Genomic DNA, 25,852 nt, shown 5'->3' with positions numbered 1-25,852 from the left:
TTATAGTGTAGTGTGACCAGAGACCGAAGTGGGTAACGGAACAGGGGAACAACGTTCCCAAGCTTTTAATGTGTTCAAAATAGTTCCTATACTTTCTATATATATAAAAAGAAAAGTTCCTGAATGGTTAGGTACCTGTGGGTTGAAAAGGGAGAAGAATCATCTCCTCTACTGTAAAGTGAGAGAAAGGAGAGGCAGCTAATGAATAAAAAAGCCTTCTCTCCAGGGTACCTGTTATCTGATAGAAATGTATTTAAATGTATGTAGTTGATTAATAGCCAAATCTAATGGTTGCTTGGGAGCCAGTTCAGGCTTTAATTTATACAATCTGAAATGTGTCCTTCTATTGAAAACCTACTAAGGGAAGGTTTGTACTAGGCCAGTCTCTTACAATAAACCGCTTTTTGAAGCACTGTAAACATGGATACAGCCTTTCTGCATATTTTGCAACAGCCTGTTTATATTGTGTTCATCCTTATATTGGGTGTAATATGTTTTGAAATATGTACACATATTCATAGTGCTTTCTGTCAGAGACCTGGACCTCTTCACATTGTAATACATGTCTCTATTTCCCCAGTGAACTGACTAGATTGAAATCAGTGACAATCCTGTTACTTCCACAGACATCTAAAGTGATTGCATTAACCATCTGAGATTTCCTAATCGGAAACCATGCATTTCCCACCAATACATTTAATTGGTATTTATTCTTCATTGAAAGTGTGTGCATTATATTGTGTAAGTTTTCACCTATAGTTATCTGGTCAACAAAATTTAGAATATTTTGTTCTTTTTACCCACATCTCTAATCCCACCCGCTAAACTTGCAGACTCTAGCCCCAATGTGCTCAGGACCAGTGTTCCCATACTTTTCTTTATTTTGTTTGTCCCCTGAGCGTGCCAGAGTTATGTTACTGAAGTTTCATTTGGCACAAGTACCAAATGCATCCTCAGGCTCCTCAATCCTTGCATCTTGGAATTGAGAACACCGTTACATTGGAGGGACTACCAAAAGAAAGTGAATGCAGGCCCAGAAGCAATGAAATCAGAGACATTAGTTGTCTGACTTCAAACATGCTTGAACTGGGAAACCAATGTGCATCCTCCACGAGGAACAACTACTATACTTTTAGAACCAGGGAACAGCTATCAGATTGGCTTGAGGAGAGCTTTGAAAATATACTGCCACCATCAAGAGTATGTTGTGGGGAGGACAGCGGTTAGAGGGACACAGCCATTACAGGCATCTGGTGATGTAGTGCAGTGTTGACTCGATCACTTGGGAACAGAGCATTGAGCTCCAGTTTCTTAGTTTTTAGTAGCCCAGGTTCCTGATCTTTCATTTTAAATAATGTTGATCCCTGTTCAATGTTATCCCCTTGAGTTCTAACCTAAAATTTGTGATTTTGTTTTCTATATTGCAGCTTTTCATTCCTAGATTAAAATGAAGCCTAGAAGAACCAAGACATTTACTAAATCATCAAAATTCAAACGAAAGGGTATAAAAATGTTGGGCAAATGGAAGCCGGTGGTGCTAGACCCAAACCTTTTTGCTGATGAGAATTTTGGAGATATTGTGTGTTTTGAAGAACTTACTGAATATGAACTGCTAGATTCCAGCAAAGTCGTGAAAGGTAAAGGTACAAAGAGACAATTAGGTGATGTAGGGAAGGAAGAGTTAAACAAAGAGGAGGAGGATGAGGAAGAGCCATCCCGAAAGAACAAAAGGAAGAAGCGCATTGCAAAGGAGAAAGCTGAAATTAGAGAGGAAAACAATAATTCAGAAGTGGACCAAGGTGAGACATCTGCAGATGAGGATGATTACCAGGCAGACGAATCTCAGCACACAGACCAGGCTGAGGAGTGCCAAGCAACAGCAGAAATGGATGCCACTAAGCAGACATGCCGGAAAAAAAAGAAAAAGAAGAGAGCGAAAAAGAAGGTTCTATTAGCACCTGAAGAACCCCAGCTGCCCAAAGCTTCCAAGAAGCCGAAGAACTGGACTGCTGACGCCTCGCCAAGAGCCTCAGACAAGCAAGGGGATGTTAATGCTTGGAAAGATTTGTTTGTCCCAATTCCGGTTCTTCAAGCCTTGAGTTATTTGGGTTTCTCTGCTCCCACTCCCATCCAGGCACTAGCCCTGCCGTCTGCAATCCGAGACCACATGGATATCCTTGGTGCTGCAGAAACAGGTAATTTATTTGCTGTGTGGCTTTATAATTTGTCCTGGCAGAGTTGTCAGAAAATCATATAGGTGGCAGATTGTTCAGCTTCTGTCTGATTTATTTTCTTGGGTAATCGCATGGAAACACATTATTGCATGTTTTAACATGTAAAATATGGTTGTTCCAAGAATGCATTTGCTGTACTTTGAATTAGAAATGTCTATTCTGTCTTTACTGTGTGCCAAAAAAACACTCTTATATATGTAAGAGTTTCAAGACGTTTCACAAAATTGTACATTAGAATTGCACACTTGTAACGCAGCACTCAAAGTTTACTGGGCTTAGTTGACCAAATCTGCAGTAATTGCCAGTGAAAGTAAGAATTTCGCTGTTAGATTCCGTGTTTTCGCCGATACAAACCTGTAGGGCTCTCCCTGCTTCAGTCTCTATATAGCTGATTCCATGACCAAGATCAGGCTGACTTCTCCGCTTTTTAGAAAGCGGATGTCATCTTACTTTTTAAAATTTGGTTGCTGTTATTATTTCTCATGATACAACTTGTGATTAATAATACTTCTATGTGAGCCAAAAGGTGCTACAGTGTATTCCTCGTACTCTGAGTAAGTCTAATAGAACGTAATATGATTCCAGGAGGATTTATTTAATAAAGTATTTATTGGAATTAATTTTCGAACAAGATGCTGTCTTAATAGGCTATTAACATCTAGATACAGTAACTATTTTGCAAAAGGCATCATTAGGAGAATAAGCCCTAAGAAATGCTGCTTTACATATGTTATTTTTTTTTTTTTAAATGGTCAGAGGCATATTAAGATTTAAATAGTTATTTAATTAAGGTGATTTGCACAACTGGCAAATGATTAAGCAGTGCTCGGGTGATAAACAATATGTATCATAAAGAACTGAAGTAATTGACAAGTGTAACAAAAACGACCACATGCCTTTCTCAGTTGTGGATTGGAAAAAAAATGTACCAAAATTGCAAGGTTTAGACTAGCCAGTGGTACTAATGGCACAGTTTAGTTGCTAAAGTTATCAATGGTGTTTCAATTCCTAAACAACTGATTACATTGGTCCGGAGACCCTTATTGCAGCTTCACTTCAAGATTCCAAAAAACAAAGCCAAAAGGCTCACTTTTCCTAATCATACTATGGCAAACCTAACAGGCCTTACTCATTGTTAGAGGATGTGCTTTGTCATAGTTGGGTGACCTATTTTTGTTGTTCTAGAAACTACCATAATAACTCCCTGTGGGTGTAAAAATATGGAAGCTGAGAGTTGGATTCTTTGTTGAACAGACTGCACTATCATAGTCAGGCTGTTTCCATAAGAAGTGTTATGTAAATGAGTCCGATGAAGATTGCATTTTAGATGGTGATTATGAAAGACCTTTATGGAAAAACACTACTTGGAAGAAACTTTTGGTAACAGACCAGCAGCTGTAATAAGTCTTATGTGCGTGCTCGTCTTTACTTTCTGAAGAAAAAAGCTGCAAATCCAAAACATGTTATTAGCAGCAAATTAAAAGAAATTAAATTTTTTATGGATTGTTAGTGATTAGCCTTAGCCTAAACATAAAGACGTAACCCATCAGTTAAAATGCCATCATGTCAGTAGAGTAAATGCATCAAAGAACACTCACTGACTCTGTCTTCTATAGCATTACAAAATCACCAATGGAAACACAAATGGGATGGGGTAGCCATTTTCAAAATGCCATGGACTTGACAGACAGCGCAGAAACTACAAGTCTGAATAATTCATAGTTTGGTCTACTTTTGCCCCTAACAGAATTCTTTATCGGTTCAAGTTCTACAGAGTTAATGAGGTTAATCCATTTGCTTACTCGTTTGTTGAACAATAAATGGAAGTTACCTCCTCTTGTTGGATAAACAATTCTCTTTATCGCCTGCCCTTCTGGCAGTTTCTTTGGCATTGTGTTTTCCATGAAATTTTGCACCAAGTGAGCATGTGTGTTGCATCTCATTTGGCTCAAATTTTGTAGACTCCGTATCTTGATCTTTGAGTGGTTTGCACTGTGTGTATAAATTATAGGGGCACCCAGTTGTGTAAATCATATTAATTGAGTTATAGTTGTTGAAGTCACATAGGCTTCTTTATATGTTCCCATTTACAAATATTTTGATGTTTGAGGTCAGTGGGCAAGCAAGTCAATTTACACATTTGAAGTGGGAAGGGGAAAGAACATCATGATACAGGCTCTTGTTTGTGCTCTGACCAGTAGTCCCTAATATTGATTTACGTGAATTAATATAAAAACACAAACTATGAAATCACATTGGAGGAAACCTTACAATGGAAAACTAATTTTTAGTAAAGAAAGTTTTAATGGAAATGTAAATAAATACAAACTTAAAGGGAACATTTGAGTGGGATATTAGTGGTAGTGTGGTTTTAGGGACCCATGAATGGGCGGAGTTTAGACATTGAAGGAGGGTTTTAAGGTTCATGGATGAATGGAGTTTAGGGGTGGTGAGGGGTTCCTAGGGGTCATGGATGAGTGGGCTTTACACATTTTTAGAGCTGGGGAATGGTTGGAGGTTGTGGATCTTGAAGGGTTTTACGTTTCAGGGATGGGTTTAGTTTAGGCATGGTGTGGGGTTTTCAGTGAACAGGGATAGATTGTGTTTAGAGGTTGTAAGTCGACAGGGATAGATGGGGTTTCAGGGTGGTGAAGAGTATTGTTTAACAGTGTAAAATATAAATCTGAAGTAAAGCACTGAAATGAATACCTCCAACACAACTGTTTCTGAAAAAAGACCTGCAACTGTTGTATTTACACCTTAAAAAGTAAGCACGCAAAAATTAATTTCAAACAAAAAAGTATTCTGTGGATTGGTTTCTTTGAAATAGTAAATGCCATTCATTCTAAAAAGTTCCATTAAACAGCTTAGGTGAAATCAGTTCACTGTAATTGTGTTCCACAAAATCGGTCTCCTATTAAATCGCATTCAACCCCTAACGTGATAGCCTCTTATGAAGCCAACCATTGGTTTCCCCTTTGAATTGTCCAGGCTTGTCAACATGTGTTGGAGCAGTAAGACGACTAAGGCAAGTTATTAAATAAAAGTATGGACAGTGCTTTCCTCTGTAACCCTAAAGAAGATCATTTTCTAAAATCAGGACTGAAGTTGCAATTGAAAGAAATGGGGTGTCCAGAACACTTAGTTGAACAAGCTAGAAAATTAGTCCGTTTTTTCCCCACAGATAGATTTTTTTTTTTAATCCCAAAGGTTAAAGAAAACAAACCAGGAAAGGCTGGTTTGTATTCTCACATTTAATTATGCAAGTATTTATGCTGTGAAGTCATGGTGAGATTTGTTGATGAGCCTGGACAATCTGTAGAGGTTTTGTGACGTATTGGTGAGCCTGGACACTATATGTACTGCTTCAAAAGAAACTGTTTTTTTAGCCCTTTTGTGGAGGATCCTGAAATTGATGAATTATTCTGTTTATACATGAGTTTTGTTATTGAACTGATAAATGTACATGGTTTCTGTTTCAGGCAGCGGGAAAACACTGGCCTTTGCAATTCCCATGATCCATTCAATTCTTGAGTGGCGAGAAGCCCAGAACCACCCAAATGATAAGGAAGAAGAGGTTCTAGGTGTGACCGACAAGCCCTTGGTTGAGGCCGATGCACAGACTGACTTTCTAGAGGATAAAGCAAAAAACATTCATAGAACTGATAATAAAGAGGACGACATTGACAATGGAGATGATGAAGCGGAGGAATCTGCTGATTTTGGCTGTGTGAAGGTTTTGGAGAATGTTGACTTTCTTGGTAATTCCATTATTTCTGGTGCAAAATCACCTGCTGTGGATAAAAATCGACCTCTGCTGGGGCTTATTGTGACCCCCACAAGGGAGCTGGCAGTCCAAGTAAAACATCATATTGATGCAGTAGCCAGATTTACAGGTCAGTGGAGAAATTGCCATATTATTTCTGTGTGTTCATATGTGAAAGTGGAAGCTTGTTCATTTTGGTGCAAGGAAATTGGGCTATACTGAGTTGTTCCTACACTCATACATTTCATATTTCACCACGCCCTCTTGGACAGCTGAGCAAAATAGGTAGATTAAAAAATGTGGTCACTATTTAAAAAACACCAAAATCACTGGTCTCTCGGAAGTAGGGATGTTTATTAAAAAAAAAAAAAAAAAAAAAAGCTGAGACGGTTTCACACCATGGGGCCACATCATTCAATTTATAATTCGTAATAATTAAAACTGGAGGAGATGAGCCCACGGTTCTCTCTAACCTAGGTTACTTAGTTGACATGAGTCTGTACCAATTAAAAGTTTGAGAATTCCTGATTTTGTTTGCATTTTGATTTTGTATAACATTAGAAAACGGAAATGAATCCGGGTGAGAAGTGTGTTTATTTGGTTGCTAATGCACACTGATTTTTCTTACTTTAAGGTATTGTAATCCATGTTTTTTCTAAATTCAAGAGATTCCTGTTTTTTAGATATGCCCTTGGAGAAACATGGGGGCTCGCAACTGGTGTTGGTGGCAGCTAGTGCCAAAAGTCCCCAATGTCTGTGTCTAAGACTTCCATACTTCTCCCACTGTTCATCTATTGACTCTCCTGAGATGCTGTGGAGCCTGATTGCTTAGAAGAGCAGCAGATCCTGACAACGTCTCCTGTGGGTTTATCAAGCAGATTCTTCTTGGAGCGTTACCTGGAGCACGAGGCAAAGAAAAGCACAGATGCTTCGGGGAGTGCCTTTCAGAGAGGCAATTCCGAAGCTGTAGTTGGAGTGCCAACTTCAAGCTCTTGTTTGAACCAAGCGAGACGGGTAGAGGCAGGATTTATTTTTCTCAAAAGAACACTGTAAAGAAATGGCTCCCTGTTGCAGTTACCCCCCCACTTTTTGCCTGATACTGATGCTGACTTGACTGAGAAGTGTGCTGGGACCCTGCTAACCAGGCCCCAGCACCAGTGTTCTTTCACCTAAAATGTACCATTGTCTCCACAATTGGCACAACCCTGGCACCCAGGTAAGTCCCTTGTAACTGGTACCCCTGGTACCAAGGGCCCTGATGCCAGGGAAGGTCTCTAAGGGCTGCAGCATGACGTATGCCACCCTAGGGACCCCTCACTCAGCACAGACACACTGCTTGCCAGCTTGTGTGTGCTGGTGGGGAGAAAATGACTAAGTCGACATGGCACTCCCCTCAGGGTGCCATGCCAACCTCACACTGCCTGTGGCATAGGTAAGTCACCCCTCTAGCAGGCCTTACAGCCCTAAGGCAGGGTGCACTATACCACAGGTGAGGGCATATGTGCATGAGCACTATGCCCCTACAGTGTCTAAGCAAAACCTTAGACATTGTAAGTGCAGGGTAGCCATAAGAGTATATGGGCTGGGAGTCTGTCAAAAACGAACTCCACAGCTCCATAATGGCTACACTGAATACTGGGAAGTTTAGTATCAAACTTCTCAGAATAATAAACCCACACTGATGCCAGTGTTGGATTTATTAAAAAATGCACACAGAGGGCATCTTAGAGATGCCCCCTGTATTTTACCCAATTGTTCAGTGCAGGACTGACTGGTCTCTGCCAGCCTGCTGCTGAGAGACGAGTTTCTGACCCCATGTGGTGAGAGCCTTTGTGCTCTCTGAGGACAGAAACAAAGCCTGCTCTGGGTGGAGGTGCTTCACACCTCCCCCCTGCAGGAACTGTAACACCTAGCAGTGAGCTTCAAAGGCTCAAGCTTTGTGTTACAATGCCCCAGGGCACTCCAGCTAGTGGAGATGCCCGCCCCCTGGACCCAGCCCCCACTTTTGGCAGCAAGTCCAGGAGAGATAATGAGAAAAACAAGGAGGAGTCACTGGCCAGTCAGGACATCCCCTAAGGTGTCCTGAGCTGAGGTGACTCTGACTTTTAGAAATCCTCCATCTTGTAGAAGGAGGATTCCCCCAATAGGAATAGGGATGCTCCCCCCTCCCCTCAGGGAGGAGGCACAAAGAGGGTGTTACCACCCTCAAGGACAGTAGCCATTGGCTACTGCCCTCCCAGACCTAAACACACCCCTAAATTCTGTATTTAGGGGCTCCCCAGAACCTAGGAAACTAGATTCCTGCAACTTAAAGAAGAAGAGGACTGCTGAGCTGAAAAACCCTACAGAGAAGAAGACACCAACTGCTTTGGCCCCAGCCCTATCGGCCTGTCTCCCTCCTTCAGAAGAAAACTGCTCCAGCTACGCTTTCACCAGGACCAGCGACCTCTGAATCCTCAGAGGACTGCCCTGCTTCCAAAAGACCAAGAAACTCCAGAGAACAGCGGCCCTGTTCAACAAAGACTGCAACTTTGTATCCAGAGGAGCAAATTTAAAGACCCCTGCAATCCCCGCAAGAAGCGTGAGACTTGCAACACTGCACTCGGCGACCCCTACTCGACTGGTGGAGAAACAACGCTACAGGGAGGACCCCCCGGCGACTCCGAGACTGTGAGTAACCAAAGTTGTCCCCTTTGAGCCCCCACAGCGACGCCTGCAGAGGGAATCCCGAGGCTCCCCCTGACCGCGACTGTCTGAATCCAAAACCCCGACGCCTGGAAAAGACCCTGCACCCGCAGCCCCCAGGACCTGAAGGATCGGAACTCCAGTGCAGGAGTGACCCCCCAGGAGGCCCTCTCCCTTGCCCAGGTGGTGGCTACCCCGAGGAGCCCCCCCCCTTGCCTGCCTGCATCGCTGAAGAGACCCCTTGGTCTCTCATTGAAACCTATTGAAAACCCGACGTGTGTTTGCACACTGCACCCGGCCGCCCCTGTGCTGCTGAGGGTGTACTTTTTGTGTGAGCTTGTGTCCCCCCCGGTGCCCTACAAAACCCCCCTGGTCTGCCCTCCGAAGACGCGGGTACTTACCTGCTGGCAGACTGGAACCGGGGCACCCCTTCTCCATTGAAGCCTATGTGTTTTGGGCACCACTTTGAACTCTGCACCTGACCGGCCCTGAGCTGCTGGTGTGGTGACTTTGGGGTTGCTCTGAACCCCCAACCTTGGGCTACCTTGGACCCCAATTTGAACCCCGTAGGTGGTTTACTTACCTGCAAGAACTAACATTACTTTACCTCCCCCAGGAACTGTGAAAATTGCACTGTCCACTTTTAAAATAGCTATATGTGTTTTATGTAAAAAGTATATATGCTATTGTGATTATTCAAAGTTCCTAAAGTACTTACCTGCAATACCTTTCAAATGAGATATTACATGTAGAAATTGAACCTGTGGTTCTTAAAATAAACTAAGAAAAGATATTTTTCTATAACAAAAACCTATTGGCCTGGAATTGTCTTAGTGTGTGTTCCTCATTTATTGCCTGTGTGTATGTACAACAAATGCTTAACACTACTCCTTTGATAAGCCTACTGCTCGACCACACTACCACAAAATAGAGCATTAGTATTATGTCTTTTTGCCACTATCTTACCTCTAAGGGGAACCCTTGGACTCTGTGCAATACTATTCCTTACTTTGAAATAGTGCATACAGAGCCAACTTCCTACAAACACCCCCTGAGCTGTACCTTCAGTCTGGAGCAGCAGCTCTGAGTTCATGGATGTTATTAGGTAGCAAACATGCATTTTCTGAATGGTGAGAGATGGGCTATGCTCAACATAAATCAGAGCATGTCTGATGCTGAACGGTTTACTGGAGGTGGATCTGTTCCGGCACATCGCCAGTCTCTCATGCGTAGTTGAGTCTGTACTACCTCACCTCTAGCAGAGCAACCTTTTAGTGAAATGACGAGAATGCAGTCGGTTATGTGGTTGTTTGAGTGCTAGTAATGCAAAGGGATCTACCCAATTCACCCTACTAGACCTGGGTAGAACCAAACCAAAATATCAAAAGCAATTGGTCACTTAGTAGGAAAAGATATACATTTGTAATTCACATTCAATGAAGCAATAAATCTATCATTGGAAACACGGTTTAATTACCCTTAATCAAACCATATTTGTTATTTCCAACAGTTAGGACAAACATCCAAATTGCAACAATATATTACAAAAAGTTGTGTGTAGACATTATGAAAAACATACATAAAATATTCAACATTAAACATAGATTAATGTTCCAACATTACTCTCCTTATTCAAAATACCATGTGGTGATCGCTAATAATTATACCAGGAATCCACATATAAGAGATGGTTTCCTAGTCTATCAAAGCCCTAAATCAAACTTATTTCCATCCCTGTTCGGACAGAGCTGTGATACAGAGTCCTTGGAGGGCAAATTAAATCTTCCTCGCAACCTCTCAATATACAAAAAGTCTACGCGTTTTGGCCCCTTAGCATATGGGCCTCCTCATTACTAATGGAGAGAGCCAAACCCCATGCTAGGAGATACTAATATATGTATCCCAAATTGCTTTGTACTTATCTTATTCGGTCGAAGCAACAAGAGCTCATTTTGTACTTGACATGGCGCGTGACGGGACCTTCTAAGTATACTTTTCCCCTCTTGTGGGCCCACAGCAATTGTTGCAAATTGGATGTTTGTCCTAACTGTCGGAAGTAACAAATATGATTTGATTAAGGGTAATTAAATTGTGTTTCCAATGATGGATTTATTGCTTCATTGAATTTGAATTACAAATGTATATTTTTTCCTACTATATGACCAATTGCTTTTTATATTTTGATGTGGTTGATTGAGGGCAGTGATGTCAAAGCTGAAGCTCTGAAGCTTTCATTGTTCATTGGACAGCTTTGCCTATTGTGGAGGGGATCCTTGACATGTGACCAAAAAAAGGAGAGACTGTGCTAATTGCATTTGTTAGCCAGCTTTAAAGAAATATTGGGAAATGGTGTGACAAGAGGAACTGGCAAGGTAAAGAATCGTCTGAGCTAAACCACTATGGTGGGTACAGCCACCAAAGAAGCTTTCTGGTTCATTTGCCATTTAATAATTGAACTTGTGAATTTAGTGAAAGGAAGTGTTGAAATAGGAAGAAGACATAACAGACAGTCAACCTTGCCCTCAGAAAATTGGGCTTAAGAAGGAACTTGAAAGAAATACTCACTATCCAGCAGCAGAAGATGGCTGGCTCAGGGACAATTTTGACTGAAAGTTTGGTGGTCAGGTGTCATCTGGTTTGTCAATCGTCCACCAAATTTTTTACATTGGTTTTGTTTTTTCAGAATCCAACACCTGGCAGGAGTTTGTTTTTGTAAAACAAATAAAAACAAAAACTAATGAACCCCACATCCTAGGGGTTTTCTCGAGGGTATGGGGGATCAGTATTGTGTATTGTACTCTAAATTTGGCCATAGGTCTGTGTTAGCACACCTGGAAAAGAAACAAGCTATGGCAATTCAAACTGATCTGCCTATAATGTACAGCACCTTGCATTTGCTAAAACATGCTGCTTGCTCTGCAATCCCATGGGCACACCCTTGCACCCTGCAATCCCACAGGCACAGCACTGAACTTGGACTCTAACATCTTACACTGTACTCAAAACTTGAACTTATGCGCCTCTTACTCATCATTTACCTTGCACTTACCACTCTGTAGTCATAGTCACACCACATGCCTTTCACTCTTCTACTGCATACACTGTAATCATTGCTCACCGTGCACTGACATGTCTCCAAAACACCACTCTTGCTGGATATACCGTCAGTCATCCACAATCGGGTTCACTCGGAGCATGGCTTGGACAGTGTTTGTATACACAGAGGCCTTTGCAAACTCCATAGCCAAACGCCACTTTGCAGTGCAGCATGCTAGGATTGGCAGGGGTTCTCACAAAATGCCAGTCATAGGTGTCTTTAGACCTGAATACTGTCACTCCCAGAATGTGCTGAGCAATGGGATTGTTTATAGAATGGAATGTACTGAAATTGAGAAATGTTAATGGTAAAAGCTAAGTGACCGCAGACAGTTTAATATATGGGCATCCATATAAGTGGCAGAAAAAACACCACCTTAAAATGCATGCACAGATGGACATACGCTCTCCTAAGTGCTTCATCTAGGTGAGGGAAAATCGAAAGTAGTGCTGCCAGTACTCGTGCAATGTGATGGTGAGTTTCCTCTTGCATCATGCTGACTCATTATGTTTGAATGCCACAGCCGTGTTAGGTGAGGCAAAGTACTCCAACTGTTGCCCAATGATATGCTGTACCCGAGGAAAGCAGTATCTAGGTGGAATCGAAACCACTTTCTCAGTAGTTCTTCTGAAATTTCGTCTGTTGATCACATAAGATCTGCTGATAGCTGTGTTGCCTAGCCAGACATAAAAAGAAAATGCAAGTGTTTTTCTAAGACAGAAGAGCCACCTATAAATTGTGATTGTGAAGGATATGGTAAACTCTGTGGCATTCACTGTTTGTAAACAAGTAGCACATATTTGATTGGAGTGCTGGAAATCCAACTGCTTTGGCGTATTTGTTTTTTTTCTTCTATTTTTTTTTTTTCCCCATTAACAGTAACACATAATTGTCCATCTCGCCTACAAGTGACACTATAAGAACAAATATGCAGCAGTATTTCCAAAGTACAATCACATTAATATGCATTAAGGCATGTACAGTTTTGATAAGTGGGCAGCAGGCCATCTTTCCATTTTTAAAACCTATCGATACCTCTAGCAGTGTCACCTAAGTATATGGTTCCACATGCATCCACTTCCCAGTGTCTGGGCCTGCGTAGATGGTGCATGAGTACCCTGCAATCGTAGCTATACTCTGTAAGGCTCCCAGAAGCCCTTGGTCGGCCCGAGGGTCAATATAGTCACTACATTCCTCAGTACTTGTGCAACAGTAAGCCGTGCCTTTCAACCATGCTCTTTCAGTGGGGACCACTGTGGACATCTATTGTGTTGCTACCTGTTGCCTGGTCAACAATACGACCATTGACGTGAATCGATGGTTCGATTTGTGTAACTCTCTATGAAGCTATAATAAAGACAAATCCAGGATGGAGACCAGAGGCACCTTCAGCATCCTTGTCACTATGGTGAATATGACTTGCCAATATTGAGAGGGCCAGTCCCAAGCTGTATGCCAGATTCGAGGGTTACTCATCCTGCACTTATCGCATGATATACTGCCATGATGTACTGCCAGGTGTAAAATGGGCAATACGTGGTCTGTAGTATAGACACTGCAGAAATTTAAAACATATGAGTTTGTGACAGTAAGTAAAGGGAGTGCAATATTATTGTCCAGAATAGCCCTTCCTAGGTCCATTTCCCTACCCCCTTCAATTGGTATGTCTTTAGCATCATGACATTCATTGCTTCTTGATATTAAAAGTCTATATTGTTGTAGCTGAGTCTTCTCTCAGTATCAATTTTGGGGCTTTAAGAATGTCAGCCAGCACAGTTTTAGCAGCGGGGTATAGTCTTTGATTTAGTAGTACCACTATAGCAATACCGGGCCCTGCTCCCCCCTGCCCCTCCCCCTCCCCCTTTCTGAAATGCAGTGAGCCCTCCCTCAGAAAATAAATCTTCTAGATTCTCCACATTTTTTTTCAGTTCTGTGCTCCCTGATTGCTCAAGCAAGGGGTGAAAGATGGAGTTGTTTTTGAGGGTCAGGGCAGAGGAGCATAGTCTATTGATAACCAAATGTTCTGCTGTGTGCCACCACGCCCCAGTCGTATTAGCCATCACATTCACCTCCTCTCTAGTTCGACGAGGCTGGCAGGCTATTAAGGTAGGAAAGGAGTCTGGTCGAGCAAGAGTTCTTTCCATCTTCCCATGTGGGAGTCAAAGGGTGTCATGATAGCAGTATTTTGCGTGGTGGGCCTGTTGTACTAGATAATAAAGATATACGTTGGAGACCATCAGTATGCCTTTTCAAATAACTGTATAAGCACAGATCATTGAATTAATGGTTACCATCCATCTTTAACAAGCAGGGAGAGTACCTGCTAAAGCTGGTGGGGGGAAAAGAGCCTCCTTGGTAGCTCAATTGCAATATTTATGAACAGCTAAAGGAATTTCGCCTAAATCACTATTTGAATTAGGGAGATCGTCCAGGGATGTGGAATTCCTACAGCCAGACACCCAGGAAATACTGTTTGGGGTGAAGGACAACAAGTTTTCATGTTTGTTAAGCAGCACAGCGCTTCATTAATGCAAAGCCTTTATTATTGAGGTGAGTGCTCTAAGTCATGTTGTAGTGTCACACTGCACTACTGACAGTGGTTCAGTTTAAAAAAATAAAAAAAAAATAAAATGTGCACACTGTTGTGTAGCCATTTTAGTTATAGCTCCATGCACATTATTTTAACATACTAGGCCTGCCGCTAGCACTTTAACCTAGATATATTTTATTATTCTTGCAATAGCCACTTTTTGCGGTCTTGTTTTATTTCTCTCTATCTAGCTGTTATTGCCCAGGCCAGCACTGTGTTCTCAAACAAGGCATTCTTGCTCACTCTGTGCTTCTTCCAAGGCTGCAGTAAGTTAAGTTGCCGATAAACGTGGTATAAGTTTTGTCTCTGACATTCATAGAAAATACACATCCTTGCGTAGGGACATTTTATCTGAACATCAGCTGTTTTTATTACAAAAACACTTCCCTGTCCCTTACACATTGGAGGGAGATACCAGCCAGAGAGCCACAACTGTATGCTGATTGCTTCGCTGCAGCTGCTTATGCAGACTTCAGGGCTTTGCTCAGGTATGGGGGATGATGTCTTCCCATGGGAACCTGAAGGGCAGAATTAGAGCTTAACACGCTGTGCTCTATGATAGTCTAAGTAGGAATTAGTCTAGTGACTCTATTGATAATATGGTAGTGTTATTTATTTGCTTTACTCTCCTTGTCACAATTTGGATCTCGTCCTGTTGTATTATCCTGGTTATTGTAGTCCATGCTTTATCTCAGATGCAGTCAATTTATTAAAGAATTGTTAAAATCTATACTGCCTCTATTTGTCATTGTGCATGTGAGACTAATGTAACTGAGAGAACCTGATGAGACCTGAGTGACCATGGTTTCTCTGAGAAAACAATTGTGTCAGGAGCTCAGCTGCCCAATCATCCCGCCCTTTGGTGGAGATGCGACACTGCTAGTTAGCCAGAGCAAAACCCGGATTAGAGCGACCGGTGTCACCTGCAGTGGGTCAGACTCAGTCTCCCCCACCACAGGCGATTCTGCCGCTCAAAATCCAGTAGTCTCATTAGAATAATGGGAGCCTATGCAACAACTGAAATGTTTAACAATAGGAGGCTACATATAATGCTCCCAGAATGCTTTCTAATAAGATTCACATGTTTGTAAGCAAGAGTGATGATTCTTTGGCTTCAAAATAAAATGTTCACAACAAATGCAGGTAGAAAAACATGGTTTTGCTAAATTACTGTAACATTTAAGTACTATTTCTTTGAAGCAGCATTTAGTAAATATGTTGTTAGTATTTCCAAAAAAGATTAATAATGGAAAATCAGAGTAACCATTTTCAACAAGTTTATGGGAAACATGAAAATAAAGAAGCAGTGCCAAAGTCAACCGATCAGATGTTGGTTGTCAGTCCTTTGGTTTTGTCAATGCATGCTTTGTTTTGACATGGCTTTTGTAACACTTTATTGCTATGGGAGCTGCCAGGCCCTCACCATTGTAACCAACATTGGCAAAAAGGTTCTTTGGGTTTAAAAAGCACATATTGCCACAGTGACTCCTGGTTCTGTACAAAACTACTTTGTGTGCCAATATGCTCCTTATGGAAGAGCAGAATGCTATCACTCACAGTAAAGCCATCCAATAGATGAATAGAGGTAGAAACAGAATTGTAATAAAAAACAAAATGTCTTGGTAAATAACAGACCTAATTAGTCACAAAAGTGCACCCATGGTATATGTCTTTGCTTCAGTGGCTTTCATGAATTCACAAAAACGTACAGAAGTAGACCAGGAAAACGAATTCCTAGAAAATATTTGTGAACTGTATTTCAGCACGACCAAATTCACACGAGTAGATTTACTCGTGTGAAAATCTATTGAGTGTTTACAAGTTCGCTTTCCCTCCAAGCACTTTTTTCCCAAACCATGGAAGAACTTCTCCTTCTGCCCTTGTCAGTAGTAAATTTCCAACCTTTCTCGGTATGGGAAAAGGTTAGAGAAGAGCTGGTAAAAATTCTTAAAACATGCAAGTTAGTAGGTTTGCACAAACTCAAAGGCATTTTAGCCCTGGAACTATTGCTTACTGCATCCTCCAGCCCCAGTATGTAGATCTGCAGCAAGCTGGCAAAATGAGTAAATTGGAATAGTAGGGCTTGAAATTGATACAATTCAAGACCTACCTTATATTAGCCATGTCCTAATCAGAGAGGATGCTATCAGAGCTCCTAAATATAATTTGTCACTGCACTGTGTTTTTTTTTTAAACAGGACAAGTAGATTTAGAAAGCGACTTATCCCATGGACAATAGATAGTTTATTAAATGCCACACCCCTGAACATTCAATATAGGGAGACATATCCACCTGTTTGTGTTGTAAACAATTCAAGTGTAATCCTGAAGTTCAGTCTCGCTAACTCTCCAACAAATCTTGTTATGTAGATCTCTAAATATTTGACCCCATCTGCCAACCAGCAAAATGGACTTTCCCCCAGCTGTCGGTGGAAATGTTTCTGATTTATGCCAGTTAATTTGTATAACTGAGGAACTCCCAAAACATATGATATCTCTAATGAAAGGATGTATAGTCTTTCAGATGTTGGCGGAAGAGGGTCACATTGTCTGCATTTAAGGACTATATCACTAGCCAAGCCCCCACCTGCATCCCTCTGTGCGAGTGGAATTCCCTCAACCAACATGCCAAAGGCTCCCCCCATAAGTCAAAGGTGACAGTGTGCACCATTGTCGCGTACCTCTGTAATCTGAAATTGCTTTGTCAATACACTGTTGACCTGGACCCTTGCTGGTGTGCATGTATATAATCAATTAATCAGCCTCAGGAAATATGCTCAAGGTCTCAACTGCTTCAGCACTTCCCACATGAAAGTCCACACTAATGAATCGAATGATTTTTCAGCATGTAGTAGGGTAGCGACAGCTGGTAAATCTGGATACACTCGGTCTAAAAAAGCCATCTGCATATGAACATTAAAGGCCGTGGACACCTGTAGGATAAAATCAGCCTCGGTCTACAGAACCAGTTGTTGCTTCAGATGCTGTAGCCTTTTAACCAATATATTTGTTAGAATCTTTAATAGTGACAGAGGCTGGTATTAGTAGCAGAGTCCCGGACCCCGACCCAGCTTTAAGAGCACTGTAAAAACAACCTACAATATTGATCGCAGTAGTATACCAGCCTCTACAACTTCATTATATATCTCTAATAGCACCTTTAGTTGGCACCAACAGATCCACATACTTGTTATGACTATCCACCAGGAAGCCATCTTCCTGGCAGCCTTACCACTGGCCAGTGCTGTTATAGCTAGCTTAACACCTTTCAAGGAAATGGGGGAGTTAATAAGTTTGCATATGTTCCCTTTCACCCACACCATCACACACTTTCAAGGTATTGAGTTATTTCTTGTTGTGTATGACACACTCTGGAAGACAGCAAGTCCCAGTAGTAGTTGCAAAATGTTGAACAGCTATCCTCAATGGGTGTTTTCATGTCCCTATGCTGGCCTCATCTACTATCTATTTGTGTGTGTGGTCCCTGCATACTTAATGGCCACACCAGGTCTTGCCTGGTCTGCCCCATGCCCCAAAGGTTTGAGCCCTCACCTGTTTCCTTAAATGCAAAGTTCCTTGTTCGGCAGTATCACAGAATTCTTCTATATTTTCTTGTATAGAGATCAACAAGCAAGGTTCATGAATTTTGTTAGTCTGCTTCAAACCATTTAATCTCACACTCAAGTGTGTTGAGTCTCAATTGTAGCGATCTAAGGATGCTAGCGCCCTTGGATATGCACATTCCTCACGTTTATACCGTAAAGATATCCAGTAGCATGCTCATCTTGGATACTGGGTTCTCATTACATCCAAAGTAGTCTGTGATACCTTCCCTGACCTCCGCTTTAAAAACCACTTGATCATAAGTGTATAAAAAAAATCAGGGCTATCCATCGTTAGGCCATAAATAGGACAAAGAACTAGGGGTGTGTCATGCACATGCTCCATCACCAATATCCAGCTCCCCTGACTGTCTGCTTGCCATCCTATAGTGTAAAGGGCACAGCATTATGTACAAGGATCGTTACTCCCTGGGAATAAGAGTAGGACGTGAAGAATCTGTTTGGCCTCCAGTTACCAGATTTGGCCTGTGTCCCAAACGTTTCCTGCAGGAAAATAATTCCTGCACCATGCCTTGCCATGTAAGACAATACCTGCCTTGTTTTCTATGTTTATTTAGCCCACGTGCATTCCAACTTAATGCTTCGAGTGTCACAGATGCTTAAGTGTGCATAGTGTAATTCTAATCAGTTGAAATGCCTGTATTGCATCATTATAAAGTCAGAGTCCCAGTGTTGTACCCCTTGCGTGAATGTGAGATGATGGACAATAAAAACAACTCTCCACAGGTACATTGCCTTCTCCCTCCAACACCAACTCAAACTGTCAGGATGTCACCTGTTGGTCCTGCTTTGATCAATGCTTATCGGTGCGAGGATGCAGATGCCACCATTCATTCCGGACAGCTGTAGATGCCTCCATAGTCTGCTCCAGGGATGCAGCAGACATGGGATTACGCTCCAAAAAGTCCATTGCATCCTACGGTTATGTGACGAAATGCACTTTGCCGGGCAGTTCTACTTTTAACTTCACCAGGTACAACATTGAGTACTTGATCGATCGCTTGCATAATTGCTTCTTAACCTCAAGAACAGATCATCTGGCATCTTAAATCAAAGGTGTAAAGTCCAGATAGAACACCACTCGAGAATTAACATGCTACAGGTCCGGTTGAGCGCTGTTAAGTCTCAGTATTGTGTCTCTATCTCTTTAGTTCAAAACTGTACAATGATTGGAGATGAAGGTTGACCCTGTTTGGGGTTGGGCGCTAGAGAGCTATGAGCGCATTCCACAATACTTACTGGGGGAAAAAGCATCCCTACCAAAAAAGGATAAGAAAAAGGATAGGCACAAGTTCTTCCTGTGCCACCCCCATGATCTTGACATTATGCCTTCAGGAGCGGCCTTCTAAATCATAATTTTTCTGTTTCACCTTTGCAAGTGCTTTTGATAGTGGCCAGCTTGCGAATGTCCACCCAGCCCCCCATTCACCCCCGTGATATCCTCTACTTCCGACTCCCTAATTTCATTCTTTGTTAATTTAGTATCCTGTTTATTCAGCCATATCCGAAAGTGGGCCATACGAATTGTTAGATGGTCGATCTGAGAGTCGATGTTTTTAAGACTTTCCTTTGACTTCCTGAAGCATCAAGTGACCCCAGAGTCCCTTCTTGCCTCAGGCACTTGCTGACTGTTCATCAGCTTGTGTTGCCCCTTCCGCTTGTCAAATAGCAGCTTCAGTTGTTTCTGGCTGGCTTTTCCCATGGCTATCCCAGGTGAGGTCACTCAGCGCTTCGAGCGAGGCACCTGTGTCTGTTGGTTATCTGTCCAGGACTGGCAGCCATGCTAGTGACCGTTGAGAGTGGCAGGGTGCATAGCTATGTAGACCAGCAGCAGGCTCTGTGCACACTTGTGCAGGAACTAATGCACCCATCTCCACTATGAGCAGTAGATGTCCCTCAAAAAGCTCAATCACGGAGGGGCCTGATTGGGTCTTTGCTGCCTCCAAGCCACGGAAGGCATGCGCCATACTTTTAGGCTTGCAGTTAATATTGTCTTAGTCACGTTCTCAGCATCTTCGATTTCGCGGTGCACCTGCAAGTGTGCAGACCACTGAATACCGGCCCAGAGCAGCGGCTTCCCACTCCAGTACTACCTCGACTCCTGGGTGCCTCCTCTCTGATCCCAGTAACGCTGTGCACAAGCCTCGCCACAGTCCTCCATGCTCCTCTCTGTGGCTTCAACTTTGCCCAAGGATCTCCAGGCCAGGGCCCTGTCGCCGCACCCTCCCGTGCTCTCTCTGGGCACCACGCCTGATTTCCAGTGGATTGTAGTTTATACAGACTGCATAATAATTTCCTTATTCTGCTTGTCGCTCTGTCTCACACAAGACAAAACTGCAATGGGTCATGTCACTCTCCTGCTACTGTATCACCAATCACCAGCTGAACAGGCATGGAGTATAACTGAAGATACCTACCACATGTTGTTGGCCAATGGAGACATACATTTAGTCCTCCACTGTAGGCCCCAGCAAGCCTCCTACTAGTACTCTTTCATGATATCTCGGTGTCAGTCGCATATGGATGATGTTACCCAAGTCCATCCCGGCAGATCTCTCTATCATTTCCTCCACCAAACTGTGCCTACTCAGGACCATAAATTTAAATAAAATATCTCTGAATAGACAGCCCATTGAAGTAACGAGCTAAGGGCACTATGATCATTAAAAAAAAAAAAAACACAAAGGGACCCTTAAAGCTGTTTAAAGCTGCCAGCATACTAAAAACCATGAACTATGCAACTATCTCCCACACTTCCTCAACTGTCACACTGCTAAGCGTTTTGTTACATAACAAGATACCCACACCTCAGCAGTCATCACACATGACAGGGAAACAATTTCCATAGAGGATCCAAACAAAGACAACACACTTCAACCACTCACCAACACTGTGTAGCATGCCATCCATGTGGACAAGCTCTTCAGTGCCCCACAGAGGGGTAGTGAGGTCTGTATACATTTTGCAATAACTGTTGCACTACAGTACAATCCTAAAGTAATTTTCTGGCAAAAAGCACGATTGTCTTCTTGTTTGGTATCAAAATAGAAAAGAGCAAAGGTAACGCCTTACTTCCCCCAGGTGGGAGTTTGTATTTGAAGACAAACGTGTAGGTTGCACCCTTGATTCAGGAACATTTGCACCTCCTTCGAGCAGCAATAACTTTAAATAAATGTTTCCAGTGAGAGCTTTAGATTAATATCACCCAGGAGTAGTTTTCTCCACTGCTCCTAGAACTGCTTAAACTCGGTGATGTTTGGGGTAATTCATTCATGCTCGGCTCTCTTTAGGCCCTGCTGCAATAATTACGTGGTTCCGAGGTCTGGGCTTTGACTTGGCCAAAATGCTGAGTCTTTTCTTTTGCCGGTTTTCAGTCTTAGCACTGGGATATTTTAGATTAGGCATCTCCAATGTGATACAGCTACCTGTAAGTAGTCCTTCCCCCCCCCCCCCCCCCCTCTTTGCAGGCTAGTGGAATAAATTATAATCTTTTGCTTTGTTACATTACATAATATATATCAAAATTGAAAAGCATTTTTGAAATAAGTGTGTATTTTCAGAACTTCAAAGATTGTTTGAAGAAAATATTTGAATTACCTAAATATATTAAACATATTTGAGTCGTAAATTATACAGCAATGAGGAGACTTATTACCAATATTATTGTTGGTGCATGGGGTATTGAGGTTATCGCTGGTATGTATTACCCACGTAGAGGCCTTTCAAATTGACAAATGTGTTGTGTGTTTTTTTTTTTTTTTTTTTTACATGACTGCAGGCAACCTGGTACTGGTGTGATCACTTTTGGTAAATTTGGTGGCAACTACAGTAATATTGTCTATTACGGTATTAACACTATTAATAGCTCAGGATGATTGTCATTGAACGTAGGTAGTTCTATTGCACAGAAGGTTGAAGACCCCTATTTCAGATCATTGTCCCACTGCCCAAACTACTTTCACTGAAGCCTTCGCTTGTGGACATGTCTCACAGTTTCCTATAGACTGGATGGGTAAAGACATTCATTTATGGTGAACTCAATGACTGTAAGCCGGACAGGTCCTGTGGCTGCTAAATAGGCCCACCTTCTAATCCTCCTTCCTCCCCCCAACCACCATCACCATCATGCTTCGTGGCTGGTATAAGGTTTTTGGGCGATAGTGTTTGTCTTTCACCACACATTGTTTCATATTACAGCTAAACAACTCCCCTTGGCTCTTATTTATCCAAATTACATTGTTAAACGGGTCTTTTGTTTCACCAAGGTCCCATTTGAAAGCCTAAGCCCTGGAGCAGTTTTCTTTATGGAGAGCAGTTCCTTTCTGCTGGCCAGCCTTCAGTAAAGCCACCCTTTTTCATTTTTTTTTTCTAATGGTAGAATCTTGCACTCTGTTTACCGGACTGACCGAGGCATATCGATCCCAGTCCTGATGTAGGATTTTTGGTTCTTTGTTGTCTCTAGTAGAATTTTCCTTTCTGATCCTGGGGTGAATTGTCTTGTACTTCCACTTCTAGATAGATTAGCAACAGTTTTGGACTTTGCAATTTATAAATCCTCTTTGTTACTGTGGAATGATGGACAATGTGGTGTTTTGAAATTGCTTCATAAGCCTTTTGCGACAGATGAGTGTTGCCCAACGCGTTTCGGTCATGGCGACCTTGTTCACAGGCATTCCCGGTCATGAACCCTTTCTTCTGTATTTATATCTACTCTTTTTAACCCCATAAAACCAAACATATTAACTTCACCTCATCATATGTGTTTCTAACTATTGAGTTACCAAGTTATTAACCTACGTGACTAATTATAAATTCAAAAGTGAACTAAAATATCGTGATTGCCATAATGTGTGAATTCTGCAGCATTCTGGGTATGGTAGTTTATACCCTCAGTTAGTGTGTCCGGGATTAATTTATACAATAGTGATAAGAGCCGATAACATAATGTTGGCAAATTCTTTTGCTGCTTTGAGTAAGATTCTTTTCACTAACTGTACTATACCTGGCTATAAATCTTCATGATGGTTTATTCTTTTAACTATTTCTTCAAAATGAAAGAATTCCCAAAATTATCTCAATCCTTTTCCAATAAACAACACTTTTAACATACTGTTTTAAAAATTCTGTATATAATCTTATATGTAATGGAAAAAATGGCATATGTTATGAGCATAATCTGAGTGAAGCATTTATAAATGTACTAATAATTATTCGTCCTGGTTCATTCCCAGAGGGGTCAAGGTCCGAAGCTCAAGAATATATCTTGACTCTGTCGTAACTTCCTCTCTCTCTCTCCACCTCGTTCATTAAGGGCTACTTGGTCAATTGCATAAAATGTAATTTCTTCCCATTGGCTGTTGTGTGCTTGCTCCATATGTTTTTCAGTGGTGTAACTTCTGTCTATATTTATGTTCGCACGGATGTGTTCCAATAATCTTTTCTTAGTTTCACATATGGTGCTGCTAACATATTTCAAGCCACAAGGGCATTCAATGATATAAACTGTGAATTGACTTTTACAAGTAATGTGTTGTCGAATCCGTTTTGTCGCTGCCATTACCTATGGTGAATTATTTTGTATTTCTGGCAATTCTACATGCTTTACAGTTCCCACATTTCCAAAATCCAGGTCTCTGAAGCCAATTAGTCTTTCTCTGAGCACTAAAATGGCTATTTGTTATTTTATCTCTCGAATTCGGTGCTCTCCTGAATGTAATTTTTGGATGGTCTCACATAATTTCTCTTACTGTTGAATCCAATTGTAGGACAGACTAGTGTTTTGCTAAAAATTTTCGTATTTCAGTGGCACTACTTGAGTATGTTATGAACCGTATTTGATCATCCGATTCTCTTTTGGACGGAGAGCATGTTCCCTGGATCAATTCCATTCTTGACCTGCTTTAACTCGTTGTTTAGCCCTGTTGATGCATTTCCTTGGATATTGTCTAGCTATGAATCTTTCTTCTGCAGCTTTGAGATGTTTTGTGAATTCTCCAGATTCTGAACAAATTCTCTTGATTGGTAAGAATTCACCACATGGCATGTTCCATTTAGTATTAGGTGGATGGAAACTATTGCCATGTAACACTGAATTAGTTGCTGTGATCTTTCTATGTAATGTAGTGTGTATTGTGCCTTTTTTAAAAAAAATGTAAATTTCAGTATCCAAGAAGGTCACTGTCGTAGTGCTGATTTCATATGTAAATTGCAATTTTGCCGTGGTGTTATTCAGGATGTTAAAATATTCTTTAAACTCCGTTTCTGTACCATCCCAAATTAGGAATAAATCATCAATGAATCTTAACCAATTTATCACCTTCTGCTGGAATCTTTCATTTTCTTCCGCCCAAGCGATTCTTTGTTCGAACCATCCCATTGCTTACAAATGGTCTTGTAGTCATGTACCCCGGTTCCCCAGAATTTTGTTCTAATTACCTTTGTACCTGATATTTGCAGACCTCTTTTTCCTTTTTTAATAAAACATTGAAATGTGTTTATTTGTCCCACGAGGTTAGATTGTCTGCTATTACTTAGTGAGAACTAGATGATGGTCAGATGTCAATATATAAAGTTATAAAATCCTAATCCTAACCTGATTTAATTTCTTTATGTGAAATGAGTGTGTCTGTAACAAGTGAAAACAAAATTCAGTCATTTCGAAGTCATTAAAGTTCGACATATGTTAAAATAATTGAAGTGTTTCTTTTCTAGGATCCTGCTTTAATTGATAGGAAAAGAATGTTTAATTTCTGCATTGTCCTGACCCACTGTGTTTTTCACCATCCCAATACATTTGTAATTGCATGAGCTGGTGAAAGCACATTGTTATTACTTGCCATAATTGTCAATTGCTGCTAATTGTATGGTAGAAGCTGAAACAAAGGCAGCATGTGCTGCAGTACCACCACTGCCCACTTATGTAATGAATTCGTACATGTCCGCTTGTAACAATGGTGGTTATCCAGTGTTCATATTGAGACGTGACACAGTATCACCCTGCAGCTGGTACAAGCCGATTCTAACTCAGTTTTGTGTGTAAGCTTCCTAAAAATACAGGAAATGTCGGACTTTTTTTTGGTTGCTGCTCGATAATGTTTTACTCAATGTGACTCAGCCTTGAGCTTTAAGAACTAAAAAACCTAGTTTTCACTAGAAATACGGAGGTTCACTTTATATAGTTTCAAGAAAAAAGTGGATTCAAATTTCTTTGCATCACTGTTTTTATGCTAGTGGAATAGTAAACAGTACTTGAATGTGTGGTTAATTTTAGTGCTACAAGTTTGTTTACAAATTAACATAGGAGGCCTTTTAGGCTGTCTAACGGCATACCAATTTCTGGTGTAGAAAGGAGTAGTCTAAGAGAAAAGTGTTAAGGGAAAATATATCTCAGATTATCCTTCCCTTAGAGGTAACAAACATTGACCAACTCAATAGGTGTGTCTTTAATGTGCTAATGCATGTATACATACGCATGCACAAATACACACTGACTAGCATGCTGCTCAATCTTCTGCCTGGCATCACAAGCATGGGGAAAAAAATGCAGAGCACCAGAATTGGAGGCACAGAATGAGATAGATTGAAAAGAAAGAGACAAGCCTCAAATAGTCTCTGCACATTTGTGCATGTTTCTGTTCACACATTATCAAATTTAAGCTAGACCTATTTGCCTCGCCTATGCCTGTTTAATCTGAAAGATATTTGGCTGAGGAGAAATCTGGATATACAATTTATAGCCACAGGTTTTGATCCCGGTTGAGTCTGTTGGCACAGTTCAATCTTTGAGGTATGCGAACCATCTTAGAATTGCTCCATCTAATCCCATATGCTCTTCAAGAATGTTGAGAAGGATGGAGT

At 41.4% G+C, this 25,852-nt stretch overlaps 1 protein-coding gene across 1 annotated transcript in view; it reads left to right on the top strand.

The window, feature by feature from the left end:
* The window catches only part of DDX24 (DEAD-box helicase 24), a 212,536-nt gene that overhangs the window by 16,243 nt on the left and 170,441 nt on the right, over positions 1-25,852 (top strand). Inside the window, exons 2-3 of the mRNA XM_069208236.1 lie at positions 1,428-2,195; positions 5,717-6,130. Of these exons, the coding sequence (XP_069064337.1) occupies positions 1,448-2,195; positions 5,717-6,130 (1,162 nt within the window). The 5' untranslated portion in view covers positions 1,428-1,447. The remainder of the gene's footprint in view (positions 1-1,427; positions 2,196-5,716; positions 6,131-25,852) is intronic.

Source organism: Pleurodeles waltl, chromosome 9 (assembly GCF_031143425.1).
Source record: "Pleurodeles waltl isolate 20211129_DDA chromosome 9, aPleWal1.hap1.20221129, whole genome shotgun sequence".
In the NCBI taxonomy this organism is placed as follows: domain Eukaryota; kingdom Metazoa; phylum Chordata; class Amphibia; order Caudata; family Salamandridae; genus Pleurodeles; species Pleurodeles waltl.
Note: the sequence above shows the minus strand (reverse complement) of the source record. Positions and strands in the feature narration are given on the sequence as shown.